Below are 19,224 nucleotides of genomic sequence, written 5' to 3'. Positions count from 1 at the left end.
GTTTTTTTTTTTGTGACTGGTAATTACAAACCTGTCAAACCTCAGGCTGCCCAGCACTCCACCAAGCAGTGCTGGTCACATGCTAAGCTTATAGACACACAGAAAAAAACCAGATTCAGCAGAATTTAAGGTTTGCACTTGATGTCTAGAGTCAAGCGCTGGTGAACATCCACACTGAGTGCAACATTTCCAGGTGCAAACAAGAAGAAATACCGCTTTTGTTCAAGCGATAGGAAATCCATTAGCTGCTTTTTGTGTTTGACAGCACAGTTTTGACTTCAAGGTACAGAGCACCGTGGCTGGATGCCCCCGTGTTCTAGAGTGTGTTCACACTCCTGTGGCTACAGCGGTGTGGAGCACTTTGCAAGCATTGTTGTGTGTTTTTCCTGACTAACCTCTTATTTAAATCCAGTTTTTAAATATTATCACATTGAAACACCAAAGTGCTAACAAAACAGAAAGGCCTTTTTCTTTAGAAAGAAAAAAGAAACCTGTCATGAATGTACAGAACGTCATGCACGAGACTTGCTGAGAATTAAAAGAGGAGCAAGCAGAAAGAGCAAGGAGCAGACGGAAATCAGACTGGAGGTGTTAATTGGCTGGGAAACCTGAAACAACCGCACAACTGATGAGAGCTCTTGGACATGGAGGATGGGTTACAATACACAGGAGCAGAAAAACAGTGGAGCTGACAACACTAGAAAGAAACAAATTTTCGCTACTTTTTTTGTTTGGTTTTTTGGGTCTTTTTTAGATTTTTATACTTTTTTGTGTTTTAAGTGCTTAAATAGTGGAACTAGAATTAGCCGCACAAGAAAAAAAAATTCAAAAAAGGGCTGGGATATTATTTCTGTTGGCTCCCTTCAGTTCAGCCTGACAAGGTATGGTCCCTTCTCCCCCCACGCCAGGTTCTGCGTGGCTTTTCACGCGTGCAGCTGCGGTGCAGCAGGTGGTGTGTGCTCACAGCTACATGACAGACACTGGCTGTAAAGGCGGACAAGGGGAAACGTTGCCCTCCTGCCTCGAGACGTCAGCGCCGCAAACAGAGCCCATGTTCTCAAGAGCCACTACCTCTGGAGCAGTGTCTTCATTGTAGAGACGCTTGATACCGTCGTAGAAGTCATCCACTTCCATCTCTTCCACTTTGCGCTTGGCAGAGGCTTGCTTGCAACCGCTGGGAGCTGGCAGACGCTGGTAGAGCGCGGCTGTAGCTGTGACCGGCACTTCTGGCCTGCCGTTGTCCTTGGAGAAACCTGGCCCTGGGACAGAGGAGGGCTGGCATTTGAACGCTCCTCTGTTACAGGTCACCAGGGTATGCTGGAGGGGACTGTAGACATATACAGGATTGGGCAGCAGAGAAGACTGCAGAGTGGAAAGGTGATGTGCCGCGAGCTCCCGGCAGTGGATCAGCTGCGCGCTATCCATCTGGAATGAGGAGACAAGCACAAACATCAGCACTGCAGGATCACTACCGTGGAGAGGACGGGCAGTCTGTCAAGGCAGGGCTACAGCTCTGAGTGTACTGGCCACCCATACTTCCCAATGGCATGCTGAATTCAGGAGGAAGGGATAGAGGACAAACAAAACCAAAACACAAGGACTTCAAAGGTAGGGAACCCTGCTTCTCCTTAGGCCCCCTGCGAACAGTCGGGGGAGGAAAAACTGTTAGATTTTAAGAGGCCTTGCTGCATCTTTCCCAGCAGCTTGAGTTGTTTGTGTTTCCAGCACAGGTAAGACCACACAGTATGCCTAACACAAATGGCGGAGCAGCCTACCAGGATTTTCTCCTCACCGTGTTCCCCCCAGTGCAGAGCGGCACAAGGCTACTCCTTCTGTCACCGACTGGAGGCAGTCAAGACTAACGCTTTGCAAAGCTGACCCACAAACTCCCCACAGCCTGAAGCTCAGCCATCCTCAGAGAAGCATGACTGCAGGCACAGATCAGCAAGCGACGAATCTGAAAGCCACAGCTAGGCTGTGTGCCCAGTCCTGCCCTGCTGCAGAGCATGGTGCCGGCACCCCCTCACCTGTGCCTTCTGGAGCAGCTCGATGATGAGAGCCAGCCAGTCGGGGAGCAGCTTCTCCAGCTCCAGGCTGACGATAGCCAGCGCCAGCATGGAGCCCTTGAACTGCAGCAGCTGGTAACAGGCCATGCAGTGCAGCAGCTGCTTGGTGAGCGCCGCCACGTGCTGAGAGGGGCTCAGCTTGGGTAGGATGGACAGGAGCTGAGGCCTGTTGGACACCGCGACTGCGTGGAACTGAGGGGGGAAACAAGCACGTGAGGCTGGCGGTATCACCAACAGGCAGCCTCTGTTCTTGAGGTTAGGACAGGTTCAAGAACAGCAACTGACATTTCTGATGCACAGGGATCCTCCAGATGAACCCTCAAGACAATTTTCACATCACGGAAAAAGCACAGGTGAGCTGAACCCACCGACTGCTTTGTGCAGCCTTTCTGGCAGTGCCTGCACTCATACACATGCCCTGCCTGGGGGCTTGGCAAAAGGCTCCCCTCTCCTCTCAACAACACGGGTTTGGCAGGTCAGGTGTCCCAAACAAAAACTCTTCCATAAGCAAACTGAGAGGATGAACTTCAATAAAGGGAACCTCAGGACACCTTCATTCCCTTTATCTTTCATCTAAGAATTTTGTTCTCTGACCCTGTCTTTTGCAGCAAGCACCAAGCCCTCCCGCTGCCCAGCATCAGCATGTTCTCCTTGGTTCATTCACATTTTCTGGCTGCCTGGTATTTAGCTGTGAGAAAAACCGCTGGCAGTTAAGATTCAAGGGCAAAGTTTTCAGGAGCAGTGAATCATAGTGCGTGGCTTGCCATGTCTCAAAACAGGGCCACATTTCCAGATGGCAGGCCTGCATTTCAAAAAGTGCCCCTCAAGTGGCACAAATCTCCTCTGAAATTTTCTGGCTAAGGGTTTTTTTTTTGTTAATAATTACTTTTATTTCAAAAACTACTTACACAGAGGAATTGCAACCACACCCTGAGGTTTGCGCTACTCTCCAGGTTGCTTTTTTTTTGCCTAGGTTAGCTATTGATACAATACTTTTACCAACAGACACCAGAGAGTTGTAAATAGCCCCTCATTTACAATGTGAAGGAAATCCAGTGGCGTTGCCATGTGAAGATCCCAGTTCAGTTTATCCAGGATAATCTTCTCCATTCTGCGAATTTCAGCTGGAGAACAACCGCAAAAGCTATCCCGAGCCAACACCTTCAGTACTGGAATCCTCTAGAAAAGCCAACACAAAGAAGAAAAGAGAAAACCAATTATTATTATAAAAATTATAAAAACTGTTCCATTCCTGTCCTGGCAAGTGTCAGCTGCCACATGCAAGCAAAGGCAGGATTTGAAAAGCGTATATTCAGACAATGCTAAGGTAGAACAACAACAAAAAGGTTACCTCATCTTCCTCAATGGTCTTTGCAGCAAGGAAGAAGCAGCTGATTGCAATACAGTTCAAGTATTTTGGACGGGCCTACAATACAGAACAGAAGTCCTTCCGTGAATGTGACGCAGGAACCACGCAGTCTTTTCTGGATGAACATCCTAAGCCCCAGGGTCTCGACTGCCTGTGCGACGTGTTGCAGAGCAGTGGGCTGACTTCTAATCACAGCACAGTGCTGGTGAGCTGGGCTGAGCACAGATACGTGCTCCATGACTTCAGAGAGGACAGGAATCTGCCAACCTCATGACTGTAACTGGCACCCACTGATGTGCAGCAGTGGAATGAAACAAGCTCATTTTTAGGAACTGGGGTAGAAATGGGAAGGAGAAAACCAGAAGGGGAAATTATCATCTGGCATAAGCCACTGCCATTCCACTTGCTTCAGCACTGCTGCTGGGTGTCAGACATAAAAAGAAGAAAAACATCGTAAAGTATTTTAAACTGCTGTCTTTGTTAAAGCATCTGTTAAAAAAAAAACAACAAAAACAAACCATCACTACTCTATCTCTTATGCAGTTCTCAAAACTGTGACCCCAGGGTTATTAAGACAGCCAGGCTTTTACAGTGAGTTGTGGCAGGCAAGGTAATGCTGGATTTGAAGGGGAAAAAGTGATTTTTAATACATAACAAAAGCTTTTTTTATAGGCCCTGATTCAGAATAAAAAGCGGAACAGCCGCATGCACGGGATGTAAGGTATTCATGTAGTCCCTGTGATGGACCAGAGTAAGCAAATGCCCAGAATGTGGTGCATCTGCTGGAGCTTTTGTTCAGCAGTGACCTTTGTCAATTTGATTCTGACGAAGGACTTCACTTCTGTCACCCCCATACAAGCTACCCTGCTCCTTAGTGGCAGGGGGCTAGGAAATGCCAAGGCACCGTTTCTAAACTTTGCTGCAGCTGAGCGAGCAGGCAGCTGCAGAGCCATTACCCCACCCTCCAGCAGCCTACTGGTTCCTGGTACTCTTCTGTCCACATTAGGAGATGCTGAAAGGAAAGGTAAGTGAGAATCCTGCACTGAATACAATAATCTACTTCCAACCTAAACTGCTGCATGATCCACTCTTAATAGGTAAATTTTTGCAGATGGAATGGAGCTATGAGCTAGTTTAAATGCTAGATCCTGCACGTTACGCTTGTGTAATATGCTGTCAAGAAATCCAGCAGGCTGCTTCCAGGAAGCAACAAGAGAAAGACACGGATTGTTTCCAAAATGATGATCTTTAATAACATTCAGCCACAGCTACTTAAAGGGATACTGCTAAGCCTGGAGCACTGGCTTCCCACTGCTATTTAAACATTAGCTTAAATACTTGCAGGGAATCCACACTTGGAGGTGGTGCCTGCGCACACGTCTGTACGTTAAACTCATTTCCCCTCCTGGTCTCCTACAGGAGCCTCTTCCTGCCTTCTGAGCTGTCTGAATAATGCTCACCCAGAAGGAACATAGAACGAGCTGACAAACACCTTTGTGCAGTCTTGCTCACTGCCTGAAGCATGCAGTGAACTCGTTTACTCATATTCTCATACTCTCTTAGTAGACTCTTTGGCTGCTGCAAATTACTGGAAGAAAAACTGTACTCATGGGCATTAGCTGTTGAGGGATTTAAAATACTTTTTTTCACCTCAGTATTTCAGTAAGTCAGCCAATTTAAGATCTCAAAAACTTCCATGAATTGTAACTTGACCATTATCAGTATTTGATAGTATCTAGAATAGGTTAATGGATGTGTCACTTGCACGGCTGCAAAACACCACCCAAGTGCAGCACTTCCTGTCTGTCCCCAGAGCAGACAGTGTGACTGGCTGACAGACAGAAAGGCAACAGCCCCTAGATGCAGGTACCTACATGGTGTTTGGTTTTTTTCCCCGCTTTTCCATGGAACAGCTTCCATGACATACCAATCTTAAACCAAACAGGTAGGTCTACGTGCTCTCTGTTCCGTACAGCGGGGCTGGGCAGTCTGTCACTCCCAGGGCTGGCACCCTCTCCTGGTTACCTCACCTTTCCTTTATCCCTCCTCACACGACTTGACATCAGTCTCCAGGTCTGTCAGTCAGGCTGGCTCCAGAGCACGTTTGCACAGAATAACTTCTCTCCCAAAAAGCGCTCACATCTGCCTGTATCTTCCCCCACTTCTTTCAGTTTCCTGCACTAGCACACTTGCCAGGCCCAAACCTGCCCTCAAGCATTTGGAAGCCCCCTCCAACCAGTTTTCTGCTAGCAGGTGGTCACAGCAGTTTGAGGTGATACCAATGAACTAAATGCAGTTCAAACACCAGAGAAATTAAGAGTTGTGAGTGGCAACTTCCCCTGACTTCCCATACACGAGGGCATTAGGCCTGTATTTCTAACTGCGGGCTAGTGGGCATTTCCTTTAGCGTAACGAGTCAATTAGTTTAAGGTGGAGACTTTTTTTTTAATCCATGGCAAAACCTTTCCTCACGCTGTTTCTGAATCAGCACTAGCTAACTGTAGTTTAGGAGGCAGGTGCTGCAGTAGAGCAAATTCAACATTCAAACAGAGTTAAAAGTGAGCACGTAGTTGAAGAAGAAGGGTGTGTCTGTTCTCTTAGGTTAACGTATCTTCAAACTAATGATCTGCATGACGTGAAGGAAAGGGCAGAACAGAGGAGAGAGAAGAAGGAAAATAGTGTTGGCAGATAGAAGTGCTGGGTCATTTCCCCAAGAACTGTGTGTTCTTGTTAATCAGCCTCCAGAAGTGCCTCACTGTGCGCTGCCAGTTCTATAACACAACATCAAGCACCTGTAGCAGTGCAGACAACATCCAGTGAGGGTGTGAGAGAAAAAAAGAAGTGTGAGAGCAGAGGGGAAGCACGCATTTCCATATGGTCATGCCACCAGAACTGTACACAGAAACTGCTGAGTGGGTATTAGAAATCTATTTCACTTTATGTATTTGCAAATATTTACCTTTACCACAGCTAAAAACCTGTCCAAAAGGCTGATGGCCAGGGCGAGTGTTTCTGGATAAAGGTGGAACTGGTATTTGAGCTTGGCCAGCCACTGAATGACCTCATCCCTCTGCTTTGGAGAAATGGCTACATCCTGTTGGAGAGAAAAACAAACTATTCTTAAACACAGGCCGAGCAAGTCAGAGAAGACCAAATGTTTGTATTTCTGCAGGAATTATTCAGCAGAGAAACAAAAACCTTTTGGAAAGGTGATGCTCAGGGGCAGCCTGAATCAGCACTTTGTTCTCCCAGTTACTCCACTGCAAGAAATCTGCCCTAACGACCTTCCTTACAGCAACCTCAACCAGCACTCAGAAACGTTACTAGAGGGGAAAGACGAAGGATACCTTGTAGTTTCTCGAGTACTGAGAGTGTCCCCTGGCTCATAAGATAACTATTTCTTTTCAGCCTCCTTAGAATCACTCAGATAAACAGAAAAGCCCAGGTTGAGCAAAAGCAGATGTGCTATGGGAGCCAGGCTGGTGCACAGCTCCTGATAGACAGAGGATGGGAGGGAAATGAGTTGGTGTTTTGGACAGGAAGGGTTTATTTTCCTTCAAGTCGCGGGCATATTTTTAGCTCGCTACCCGTTAAACATAGAAAATTCTAAACAGAGTTCACAGAAGAGCTCAGCAGTGGGTTAACTGTGGACTGGGGCAAAGCGGGTACAATTTGAACTAAAAAAAGGTTACTTTATTTTCTTTTTGGCCTAAGTCACCACCATGGATTTTCTTGGACAACAGCTGAATTCCAATGCTGACACAGCGCGTCATTGATACAGAATCTCTCAGACTTGTACCCTGAAGTATTTCCAGCTTCAGCAACGCCTTTCAGTTCAACCACGCAAACATTTGTTTTCCCTTCAATTGGGGGACACAATTTGAGATGACTGTCAAGGATGTATCCAGAAGTGAGAAGTGAAGGCAAACAAATTCCTTTTTGCAATGAAAAGGTCCTCACGCTCCACAGCAGTTTGGCTACTGCTGGGACAGCTTAAACGCAACCCTCGCTGCCAGGTTACCATAGGAAGAAAAAGGTAAGGGCTTGCACAAACAGCAATCACTGCTGGGCTGGGCTCTAGCTGTCCTCCCACCATATTGCAGGGGGCAGAACACAGCGTGATTTTACAAGGCAAAAAACTCTCAACACTGAGGCAAAATAGGAACTGCAGGCTCCATCCATCACTGTGCTACTGACCATATGCCACCTGGCACAGACAGCCATGAGCTTTGTTGCAGGCCTTCTGCTGCTGCACCCTCGGAGCCCAGAAAACCTGTGCAAGCAGAGCTACAATTCTACCAGGGCCTCCCGACACAACACCAGCTTCACACCTTGCAGAAACATTACTTACAGCACATCCTCACGCTGTGCTTTGATTCCTCACTGTGCTGAGCTTCCCGCACGCTGCTTGGGGCAGGGAAGAAGGCAGCAAGCTCAAAACTGGGTGCTGAATCCTGTGGGTCACTGACATGGGTCCCACCCACAGGTGGTCACCCTTAGAATAAACAGCATAACAACAGTGCTACTGTACAGTATCTGAGCTAAAGACACGGAGTTGTGTAATCAAAAGCTGTTTCTTCCAGCCATACCAGCCGGTCTAAGAAAGACATACCACCTCTGCTTGCACAGCATGCCTTCAGTACCATATCAGGTGCTCCGGAGGACAAAATCCTGCCTCGTTTTCACTTCCGAAGCAGTGGCAGAGCAATGGCATCAGCAGGACTGAACCTCTGACTCAAGCAGGCCTCTGATCTCAGCTGGGACCACTGGGTACCACCTGACTGCACTGGGGCTTGTTAAAAACAGCACCCACCTCTTTTCAAGGGAGAAGAGTAGTTGCTTCTGTTCCAAAAAATAACTATTCTAAAAACCATTACTGCAGCCTCAAGGGGAAATCTGAGCCCCACTGGGGCAGAACTCCTGCTGCCTTGCACTCATTCCAGAAATGCTGCTTCCAAGCGTACTGGGAATATAAGGAATGCACCAAGCAGCAGTAGGGAATTTATTAAAAGCTCTGCTAACACCATCTTCTTTTGGACAGTGAGATAGGGACCTAGAACCTATCTGGGGAGAAAAATAAGCAAAAAACTATGTTAAATACTAGCTGTCCTTATACAGAGTACTTAACATGTAGCAAAGCCAAGCCTGCACAGCTGAACCCCAAACACTATCAGAAGAGGGAGGAGCGGTGGGTGAGAAGAACACCCATGCTGCTTTATTTATTGCACCTATTTTTAAATGGAAGGAAACAAAGCCATACAAAAGGGCTTACAGTCATAGCCAGGTTTGGACAATATCGCAGACTTCAAAGGTTTCAAGCGGCTTAAAGGATTATTCTGGAAATGCAGTATCTGGCTGAGCCCAGAAGGTAAGCTCTGTGTGCCTATCAGCTGAAAGCCAAACCAAAACCCAAACCAATCCCATCAAACAAAATAAACATGATTGTAAAACCCTCTGTATGACTCCTGAATCACTGCTCTGGCCAGCAGCTTTACTGGCAAAGCCAGCAAGAGTGGGCTTGGCCCTTCTTCACTGAGGGAAGAGATGCACCACCAGTGTTTCACTGACAGAGGCCTCTGTTTCCCCTGCCTGCTATACAACAATAAACTATACAATATCTATACAGCTCTGTTCTATATGTATGTTATACAACATCTGCTGCAGAGGTGGGAGTGAAGATGGCATCTCTCACGCTCCTGGCTGGGGAGGCAGGACTGCGCTGGCCCTGGCTCAGCTCTGCTCTCCTTGCGCCTGCCAAAGCGAAAGGTCAGGCCTTCTCCTAAAAACAGCATCTGCCTGAGATGGGTGGGAGGGCTCAGATCATCTTTCTGCGCTGTTGCCCAGCCTCCAGTCCTCCTATAAGCAGCCAAAAAGGATGCTCACCCTTCACAGGCAGCGCAGGGCCAAGAGGTCAAACCTCAGACCAGGGCATTAGCTCTATGCAGGGAGGCCACAACGCAAAGAAAATAACTGGACACTCAGCACCAGGGAAGTTCCTTATGGCCCACTGTAAGGGATGGGTGACAGTCAGTCTTTACCCCCCCTGCCACTCCCCCCTTGAAGGCATACGTGCATTGTCCTAGCATCACAAGTGAGAAACACAGCTTTGTAAAATTAATTAAGCAGTCAGGTCACTGTCCCTTGAGTTATACAAAATTGAAAGCAAAATCAAGACACTGCTGTAGCTGAAAGTAAAAAAAAAGTCCCACTGGGCCAGGAAGCAAAAGTCCCTCACTGTTCTGGACGCCCACAGATGCTGTCCTCCGCTGCTGTCTACCTGTGGTCACCTTGTTTTGTCCCCACAAATCCGCCATTGCAGAACTTATCTCCAGGGGTGGAAGCATATGACAGCCTAGTGAACAAATTTTAATTAGAGAAAATTAATCCAAACCCAAGATTAACCAGCACTCTTTAACAGTGCTCCCTTCTTCCATCTGGCTCCCTCCTGCTTGGCACCTCCGTCATCAGAAGTTTGGCAGGAGCAAAGGACAGCGTGCTGCACACACCAATCCCTAACAGCTCTGGCAGATGCTCCCTCAAATCTGTGACACACTTCTGTTTTCTTTCCCAAGTAATAAATGTAAGGGTAATTCCCACCTTTTCTGAGTGCAGCAGTTTGTGTCAGCACGAACAGGACCGAGCCACCCTGCAGGAACTACAGAGCAGATCACATTTTGGACACAAATGGGGAAACAAACAGGTTTTCAGTTTCTGTTCCTAGGGTAAGGGAGGGCTACATCACATTGAAATTGTTTCCTGCAGTGGTTTGCTTGATTGCTTACCCTCCTGATGAACACACCTTTAAATACTGCCAATGACCAGCACACTTCTGAGAAGGATTCCAGGCAGGTGCTTTATGTAAAAAAGACAAGGCCTTGTCAGCACTCCAGCACATAGGCAACTGCTGCATGTCAAAATGGCAGCACCACACTCACCATGGCTGTCATTCTACCAATCCAAAGAGCAACCCTGAGGTCAGTAGCTCTGCCTAAGGGAGAACATGCAGCACCTGATACACACCAACAGGCCTGCGAGCCCCAGTGTCAGTGAGAGATAGCACCTTACTCGTCTGTTGCCAGAGCATTGCCCACAGCCTCATTTCTCAGGCACTATCAGGACGGTGCTGGCGAGGCTCTGTTGATGGGGAGAAGCACTGCTCTGAGCAGTGCAAAACAAGCTTCCCATTTACCAACATCCAAATCTCCCTGCTACTACCCTGACTGCAGGGCCTGCTGCATACTTACTTGCTATAAGACAGGAGGGCCAGAGGTTTGACTCGGGCTCTACTGCTAGCACAGCACAAATCACTTGTCAGAATACCGTGGGACTTTTGCAAAACGTAGTCTAAAAATATGTTCTCTTAAAACACAAACATGACTCAATTTTATTGCTGCCTCACCTAGGAAAAACACCTCACCTGATAACTTTTTTTTTTTAATTATTATTATCTGCTGTTCCAGACGGAGATGTTTTGCTCTTTCCCCTATTTGGTTCTGCCTGTTTCTACTGTAGGTTCATCTGGGAGCAGGAAGGTGACCTTTATCAGGACTGAGAGGCTCCTGAGAAGGGTAGTGGTAAACACCGCCACCAAATCTGTCCTTATTTGGGCCTCAGGAGGGTTTATCTGACATCAGTGACCTCCAGGCAAGGCACATGGGTCACCTCAAGCTTGCACCAGCTGGGAATGAGCAGGGTTCTCTTGAGGATCTCCAGAAGGGCCGATCAGTGAGGTCTGCCTATGGTCCAGCAGGGCAGCAAGGAGCTCGAGCAGTGCAGCCTCCCTCAGTGCACAGCACTGCCTGAACACCAAGGGGAGAGATTAGTGCCCAGCCTCCCAGCAGAGCTGAGCGCATTCGCCTCACGCTGTTTCACAAAACTGGTCTGTGATTCCCCAAAGGGTAAACAGGCACCAGAAGGTTAAAAGCCCTGCCCAAGGTCATGTGGTGAGACGGTGGAAAAACTGGGAATAAACCAAGGTCTGCTGATTCCTCGTGGTGTACAGAGACCAACAGGGGACAGAAAGAAAGAAACAGAACAAGCAGCAACAGAGGGATGATAGAATTAGCTCTGTATTTCTGCAAAAAATAAAACCTTGGCTTACAGACCTCTCTGCTGCAAAGTTACTTGGTAACATGCAAAAATCAACCTTTGACCAATCTTTACTGCTTCACTGCTCAAGCTTTAGTCACGTGAAAACTTCTGAATGCCATCAGCATGTAACCCAAAAGCAAAAAATAAAAGAGACCGAATACATTCAGAGGCACTGAGAGTGCTCCAGGCCCAGCCCAGCTGCTTTCTGAGGCTGAAAAGCCCCTGAAACACCTGGCTTTAATGCATTGCAAACACCCAGGGTCAGTGGTGTACGTATAAAGGAGGAAAGCTAAAAGAAGGAAAGCTAGAAGAAATGTACTTAGCAGTAGGGAATGAGAGCTTTCAGACAGGAATTGAAAGAAAAAAAAAAAAAATCACATACATTAACAAGTCCATAATGGATTCTGTATCCTGTACCAGAAAAGTGTATTTAAGTGTCCTCCTGTTTTTCTCTGAGTTTCTTCCTCTCACAGATCTCAATGGTGACACATTTAGAAACTGATTTTTTCTTTTTAAACACTAGAACCAAAAATGTCTTCTGAACAGCCAAAACAAAAAGTTCACTCCTGAAAAACAGCAACAGTGTACCTCCAACCTCATCACCGCTTTTCCTACATGCACTCATATTTTCTCATTTGCAAACCAGATGACTTCATTAAAAGTCTGGAGTCAGTCAACCTTGCAGCAGGGAATGGAAAGATACACGTGCTGTAGGCTGCCAAATCTGATATGCAGAGGGACGCAGATTTCCTGCCCGGTTTCATACCTCACAGGCTACCGCAGCTGTTTTCAGAAGAAGAGAAATAGAAGTTAGGGAATGGGACCTTCCAGATATTACAGAAAACAGGGTAATTCATGTTGAACTTCTGGGACTTTTGGCAGCATTGCCAAAACGCATACTGCAGAAGTGAAGGAACACGTGACAGTTTGGAAAGTTGTGTCCTGAGCTGAAGGAACAGAAAGAAATATTTTTTTACGTGACTACACAGACAAGGCTCTCAACCACTGGTGTGGCAAGCCAGGATCTCCCCAGAGCAGACAGCTGTGTTTATGTTCTCTTTTTAAAATGACCTTTGTACATTTTACACATGTGCACACAGGAACTTCATCCCAATTTAATGATTATTTACTGCTAAAAGACATTCAGTACTGCGGCATTCTAGCTGATTGACTCAACACCTGAACAGACACATAGGAAAATGCACAAAAGGAGGTTGCAAAGAAGACAGTTTTGGAGCTGGAAGTCCTGTGAAACTGCAGGAGTGGAAGCCCTAGAGAGACAGACACCAGAGCCAGGAAACACTCCAGGGCAGGGATCTCACAAATGCTGTCTAAGTGCAGGGGAGGGATCCTTCATCATCATGACATAATTGCACACGACAAGGACAAGCCTGGTATTCATTCAGGTCAGAACTGAGAGTCTTCTGAGCACAAAGGTTATAACGCACGTCAGGCTGCCTCCACACTTGATCCTACAGCAGGCAGCAGAAGCACCTCGCCAGTTCCATACTGGGCAGAGGGAGCGGCCACGTTACCCTTACCACAGGGCACAGCACACGGTGAGCTGCTGCTAACCTTGGCCTTGTAACACTATAGCTGCAGCAGCAGCAGGACAGCCATGTCACAGCACCAACATTACTCCCCGCTCCCCAGTGACAACCGAAGCACACCATGGGTGGAACCTATCTTCAGTAGGCAATCATGCAGCCCCTTGCTGCAGCTGTGTTCTCTGGGCCACCAGTACCAACTCCATCAAGGCAGAAAGATTTCCTTGTGAAATCTTTGCACGAGAATCTGGTTTGGCTGCACTCTGCATCCCTAACTATCCTGTTGTACTATAATCTTATCTCCCTGTAATATAACTGCTAACCCAGGAATACTGCCAGCACGGAATAGCAGGCTGGTTTACCATAAACCAGGGTCTTAAATTGTGCATGGCCTGAAGAAAGTGCAGCTCTGCACCTCTGACAACTAGGAAAATTACGTGTGGACTAACAAAAATAATATTGAGCCCTTTAAAAACACATTTGCTCCATCAGAACAGCAGCAGTTTCTTGTTTGCCAGAGATTAGCTTTGACAAGCTGACCGACAAACCTGTGTGAACATTTTACATCAATCAATACAAGCAAAGCTGGCTCTGAGCCTGTCTCGGTAATTACTTTGATCCACTCCAACAGCAAGGTACCAGAAAACTCTGAAATTAACTCACACTTCTAATCAGCCATCCTCTCACTTCGCAGTTTGTTTTAAACAAAACCTCATGGAGTTCTTGAATGCAGGTGCCAGACAGGTGCTGACTCTGAAGGAGCACAAACACAACTCAGGCAGGATAAAGCAGCGAGCAGCTTGCTCCTCTTAAGGACCACAGAATTTGAGCAGACACGTGTGTTAGTTAATCCAGGCAGTTTATGAAATGAGTTTAATTAAACCAATACACGTACGTGCTTCCACAAGCAGCAGCAGAGCTCCAAATGCTGTACAGTGTGTTCTGCACCGTGCTTCTGGGTCTGTTCCTCAAATACGACAGCACCCACTCATTTCAGAGGCTAATTTCCCGGCTCTCAAGCAGAAGACAACGCCTCATGCAATAGCTTGAGTTATTCACACAGAAATATACCAGAGGATACTCTCATGCCTTTAGGAAGACGAAAGATGTGAAAAAGAGACGTTACCTGATCGGGCTGAATTTTCGGCACATGTGCTTTCCACATTTGAGCTTCCCTAGAGATTGCCATCTCCAGAAGGAGAGACAACCTCTGGCTCTCCACGGGTCCCGTAAACTTCATGGTGACCCTTGGATCTGCCTGCCACCCAGCTGGATACAGCTACCTGCGAAGGCAAAGAAAGTACAGAGGTGACTGAAGTTGCAGGAAATGGAACAGGCTCATCTGCAACACAGGCAGCGATCCATCAGGCACTCGGCACACCTTCCCAAGGGAACCCAAAGAACCAGCTCTAACTCACGCGAAGCTGGACCGAAACCATCCCCAGGTCTGAAATAACTATGTGGGCTGCAGAGTCTTGTACAAATGTACTGGAAAGTTCAGGAAGGTTCCACTTGGGTCTAACCTCTCTGAAAATGTTTTAAGATCCAAAAAACATACAGCACGTCTCTAATATCAAATAGGAAATGCGTAACAGTAGAGGGAGAAGTGGCAAACCCAGTGAAAATCTCTGCAAAGCACGAAGTGGCTGGATGCTGGGCAGGTGGCAGAGGATATTTCAGCAAGACCTTGGCATTCAGGAACACCCGATTCCAAAAGCAATCATAAAAAGCATACAAACTAAAGCAGAACATCTTGCTGTACACAAAAGAAATAATAAGGGACTCTCCTGGCCATGGTATAGCCTCTATCTACAATAAGAATGTGTCAGCACCTCTACATTTGAAATTAAAACGTAGAACATAATATACATATATTTTTAAGGCAATAGATTCCACCGCATACTTTTAAAAAGAGAAGATGATCTGACTGAAAAGGTTTCTCAAATTGTGCTAATACTTCCGACCATTATTCTGTCTGCACAGTTCTCGACAGCATTAAATTGCTGGTGAAACAATTCTGCCCTGAAGGGTAAATCCATGGGAAAGTTATTGAAGCTTTCTATTCCTTTTGAGAGCTGCTGTGAAATCTGAAACAGGTGGATTTTGGCCAACTCCTAAGCAAGCTATTTTATAAAGACCAGCTTGTTGATACAAGGTTATTTCCTGTATTTACAGGAAACAAGGCAACATGCTGAAAAGAGAAAATAAACAAAGATCACAGTGAAAACAATGAGAAATGATTTACTGTAAATAACAACAGCTCTGAACAAAAGGACATTCAAAGTGCTATCGCAGCTTTAAAGGAAACTGCAGAACATTTTTCTGCATTAGTTTACAGAAGTTTTTAGAGGGTATGACTCCCCCGGAACCTGCACCTTGCATGAAGCATCCCACCTGGAGCTGCCCTGACTTTAAGTGGCAAATAAACTTCCAGCCTTTCAATCCTGAACAGAAAGCCCTCTGGACTGAATTTCTATAAAACAAATGCTTCCTTGTGAACATCAGCGTGGCTGTCCTAGCTTGGCATAGCCCTGAGTGAAACGACCCCAAGGTGAGCAGGGCAGGGCTACACACAGATTTTTCTGGCTGGAGGGAATGCCTTGGACCAGGATTCCTAAGCAGGCTGGAAATGCTCTGCAACGTGTCTCAAAATCACTTCTAATCAGCCCTGAATTCCTAGTTAATTATCACTGTGGGCTCCAGAAAGGTCCCCAGAGCAGGGTAATGGCTGGCTCTGCACCGCCTGCTCATGGAAACACAGCCGTAGCTCCCAGAAGGAAATAGCGATGCTCTCTGCTTGGTTTTGTAGGAAAGAGAGAGTAATTAACCAGCCTTCAAACCACCGGAGAAAACACATGAAAAACTTCAGGCCAAAGTCAGCATCCTCAGAGGCTTTTTTCTGTTGACATAACCGTTTCCACCGCAATCGCAGCAAAAATGGGTTTCACAGCCCTCTGGGCCTCATCTTGCTCCTGCTCCCATCATTTTTCCCAGAGCTTGGGCCACAAGGTTGGCTCCAGAGGCCTTTCCAGACAGCACTTCTGCCTCCCTGATCCCATCCCTGCTCTGCATCAGCCACAGCTGGGAGCTCAGTGCTGTTCCCAAGGGTTCTGAGCATGCAACATTTCCATCGACCGGTGACCGCGGTGGGAGAAGGGAGAATAAACTTTCCTTGCTGAACCAGGGAGAAAAATGAGCAAGGGCTGAGGCTCAGTAACCTTTATAAAGAAAAAAAGGAGAATGACGCGCTTGAAAGTTTTCCTTGGAGCAAAAATGGCGTGCAGACTTTTCCAGCACCAAGAGCAGAGCAGGCAAGCTGCCAAGCAGCCGGAGGGCTGCAGCTTGTTTGCATCTGAATTTACATCGCTCTTCATCAGATAAATGCACAGCGTATTTAAAGAAATGACAGCATGCTCTGCGTGTATGCAGCACTTCATGAAACACTATGAGCACTGCTCGGAGAGGAACAGGTCCCAAAACACTGCGCTGGGAATTCCCACTGGGATGCCTGTGGCAGAGCCCGGTGAGGTCACCATAAAGTAACTCATCCTTGCTTTCTGCCTCTGTTTTCCTGACTGAAAAAGAAATTTGAGCTCTAGGGTGGGGTTTTTTTTTGGTGGCCACTTCAGGAGTCTTAAGCCACTGTTCAAGCTGCTGTTAGTTGCTTCGTTTTTAGTGGAAGGTCAACCATCTGCACTCGTATTGCTCAAAGAGCAGCTGGAGAATTAGCAAAGCAGAACTAAACCAAGTAAACGCACCAGCTTTGTTTGGACGTCTCCTGTGAGCACTGCCACACGCTCCAGGCTGAACCTTGCTCTGAAATTCAAGTCAAAACTTTTGGTATTCACTAAAAACACCCTGCCTGGGCCCATAAAATGTAACTCCTCTCATAAAAACATCCCCTTTTGATTCAGGTTTATAGCTGACTTGAAGAGCGCTTCCTGTTTCCCTTGAGAAGTCTGACACCGCTGAGTGCTGCAGGGCACAGGCTCGGAAAGCAGCTCCATGTTGGCAGGCACTGGGGCAGTCAGTCACTGCGCCAGGAACGTGTTTGGATTGGGGCAGGGGGAGCGTGGCTGTGCAGGATGCTACAGGGCCGATCTTAGGCTCTGTGATGCCTTTGCACTGACCCCAGGAATCAGTGTCTGCGTTGCAGGAATGCGTTATCCAGCAGCAGGACCAGCCCGGAACTCAGCTCCTGAATTCGCCCTGCCTCCACTTGCAATTCAGCTGCGCCAATACAACAGCGCACAGGAATGCACTGTAAACAGCATCACTGAAATCCTTCAGGGCAATTATGAAAATCTCTTTCATTTCACAGATTGTTGTTTTTGTTGTTTTTTTTTTTTCCAAATTAGATGATTTCAGGAAAGAAAAAAAAAAAAAAAGATTTCTGGGATTAGAGACAGCTCAAAAACTGCTGTCTTTATTTTTCACATAAATCCAGGTGGGTATTCTGGAGCTAAGAAGGGTGATTCCAACAGAGCTCAGGCACCACATGCATTTCTGCTGCCCTTGTAAGTGTTTTCAGCAGGCAGCAGCCAAATCTGCTTCAGCTGTGGCGCGCAGTAACACAGTCCTACAGATGACCTGAAAACAGACTTTGCTGTGTGGGGGAGGAAGGCGAAGCAGAAGGAAAGGAGGATGGAGGCTGAATCCCTGCGAGCCCCAGTCAGCCATCTGTGATTTCCAAGCATCAAAATGCAGTTTGTGCTGCTAGGAGGAATCAGCTCACTGCGATTAGAAATTTCAGAGCTGTGGGCAGGGGGTGGGACGGATGTTAATTTTAGTATCTGGGGCTTTCTCTTCCTTAACTCCTTCCTCACCCAGTGGCAGCAGAGCAGCCCACAAATGCACTGGGCAGGAGGTGGCTGCAGCTCCGCTGAGGTCTGAGAAGCAAAATCAGCAGGCATCAGCTCCCTTTGGGATTCCTACATTATTTTTGTCTCAGACAACAATCCTAGGACAGTGCTCCCACAAATGCCTCACTACTGCAAATCAATGCCCAGCCTTCCATTCTTTCCCTTTGTTAAAGCACAACCCGATGTGGCAGCGCAGAGGACTTGCATGGGTTAAGACTGACGTCCAACTGTTTGCCTTGTGCAAAGTAAATCATGCTGTAGCTAGGTTAGTGAGAACAGCACGGCTGAGCTGTGAGACAGCGTACGTGAGCTTTTCCAAATTAAATGGTCGGGATTACAGTTTGATATTTCAACATCTAAATAAGCAAGTGGATGCGAAGCAATGAACTGATTTCTATGGAATGAGAAGGACATTAAAATGTGTTAGCAGGAGAGAAACGTATCAACATCAAACATAAGCCCACCACAGGTTAAACATAGCACACCTTCAGCAAGCAGTGTATTCCATTTGTGTATAAGCAGCCAACAGCCCAAAATTCGGAAAGAGGTACTTTAATTCAGGCTGGGAAACGAAGAGGGCCCTTTGCATTTGTCTGCATGACTCACCCAGCGCCAACTCCCACCATCTGCTACAAAGGGAAGCCTGTGAGATATTTTGGCAGCATCTTTCAGGCAAGCTCATGTACATCACACACTTGCCACTTCCTTTCCTCCAACCAGATTTTTCCTAGGAGTGTAAATAAATGTGACCTCATTTTAGTGCTGGTTTTCCAAATTCAAGGAGCTCTCCAAACATTTTAAAGAAAGCTGCCAGTTAAAAAACACAAGTCTGCAAGCACAAAGAAAGAATGCAGGGCAACGTTTTGATGGGGAGCCATTCTAAAGCCTGTTTTGAAGCACAGAACTCCCACGACCTATCCAGCAAGCACAGAGGAGAGGAGCCCTCTCTGCTCTTTCACAGATACAGCCCTGAGCCATTTTGTACAGCCCGTAGCTGCTGCCAAACTCAGTGTCTCTCTAACCAGGTTAATTCTAAGAAATTCTGCCGTGCCTCAGTGCCCAGGACTCATGACTGATCCAAGAGTTTCACTATCTAAGGGACGCTCAAATGACAGAAACCAAGGCAGCAGATGAACTCCCAGCTGAACTTTGAAACAACATCCCCATTCTTCCCTCCCAGAGAGGCAGGCACGCTTCCAGGTCCCTCCTGCCCTAACCCTTTTCTGGACGAGAGCAGTATTTCTTTTTGGGCTCTCTGATGGCCACAATCTCCAAGCAGCATTTGCCCA

The 19,224-nt window shown here is 47.0% G+C and overlaps 1 protein-coding gene across 2 annotated transcripts; it reads right to left on the bottom strand.

Annotated features, from left to right (window-relative positions):
• Window positions 1-18,636, bottom strand: CCNI (cyclin I). 2 transcript variants are annotated; one of them, XM_003205602.4, is made up of 7 exons: window positions 18,542-18,561; window positions 14,200-14,356; window positions 6,395-6,529; window positions 3,418-3,492; window positions 3,105-3,245; window positions 2,028-2,258; window positions 1-1,425 (listed from the first exon to the last, which is right to left on the bottom strand). In XM_003205602.4, the coding sequence occupies exons 2-7, from the start codon at window positions 14,311-14,313 to the stop codon at window positions 967-969; spliced, it is 1,155 nt and encodes a 384-aa protein (XP_003205650.1). In that variant the 5' UTR covers window positions 14,314-14,356; window positions 18,542-18,561; the 3' UTR covers window positions 1-966. The 2 variants fall into 2 exon arrangements, with proteins under 2 accessions (XP_003205650.1, XP_010707977.1); XM_010709675.3 differs by lacking the exon at window positions 6,395-6,529 and having other exon boundaries at window positions 18,542-18,636.
• Window positions 18,637-19,224: the final 588 nt, after the last annotated feature.

The sequence above is a fragment of the Meleagris gallopavo genome, chromosome 4 (genome assembly GCF_000146605.3).
Source record: "Meleagris gallopavo isolate NT-WF06-2002-E0010 breed Aviagen turkey brand Nicholas breeding stock chromosome 4, Turkey_5.1, whole genome shotgun sequence".
Classification (NCBI taxonomy): domain Eukaryota; kingdom Metazoa; phylum Chordata; class Aves; order Galliformes; family Phasianidae; genus Meleagris; species Meleagris gallopavo.
Note: the sequence above shows the minus strand (reverse complement) of the source record. Positions and strands in the feature narration are given on the sequence as shown.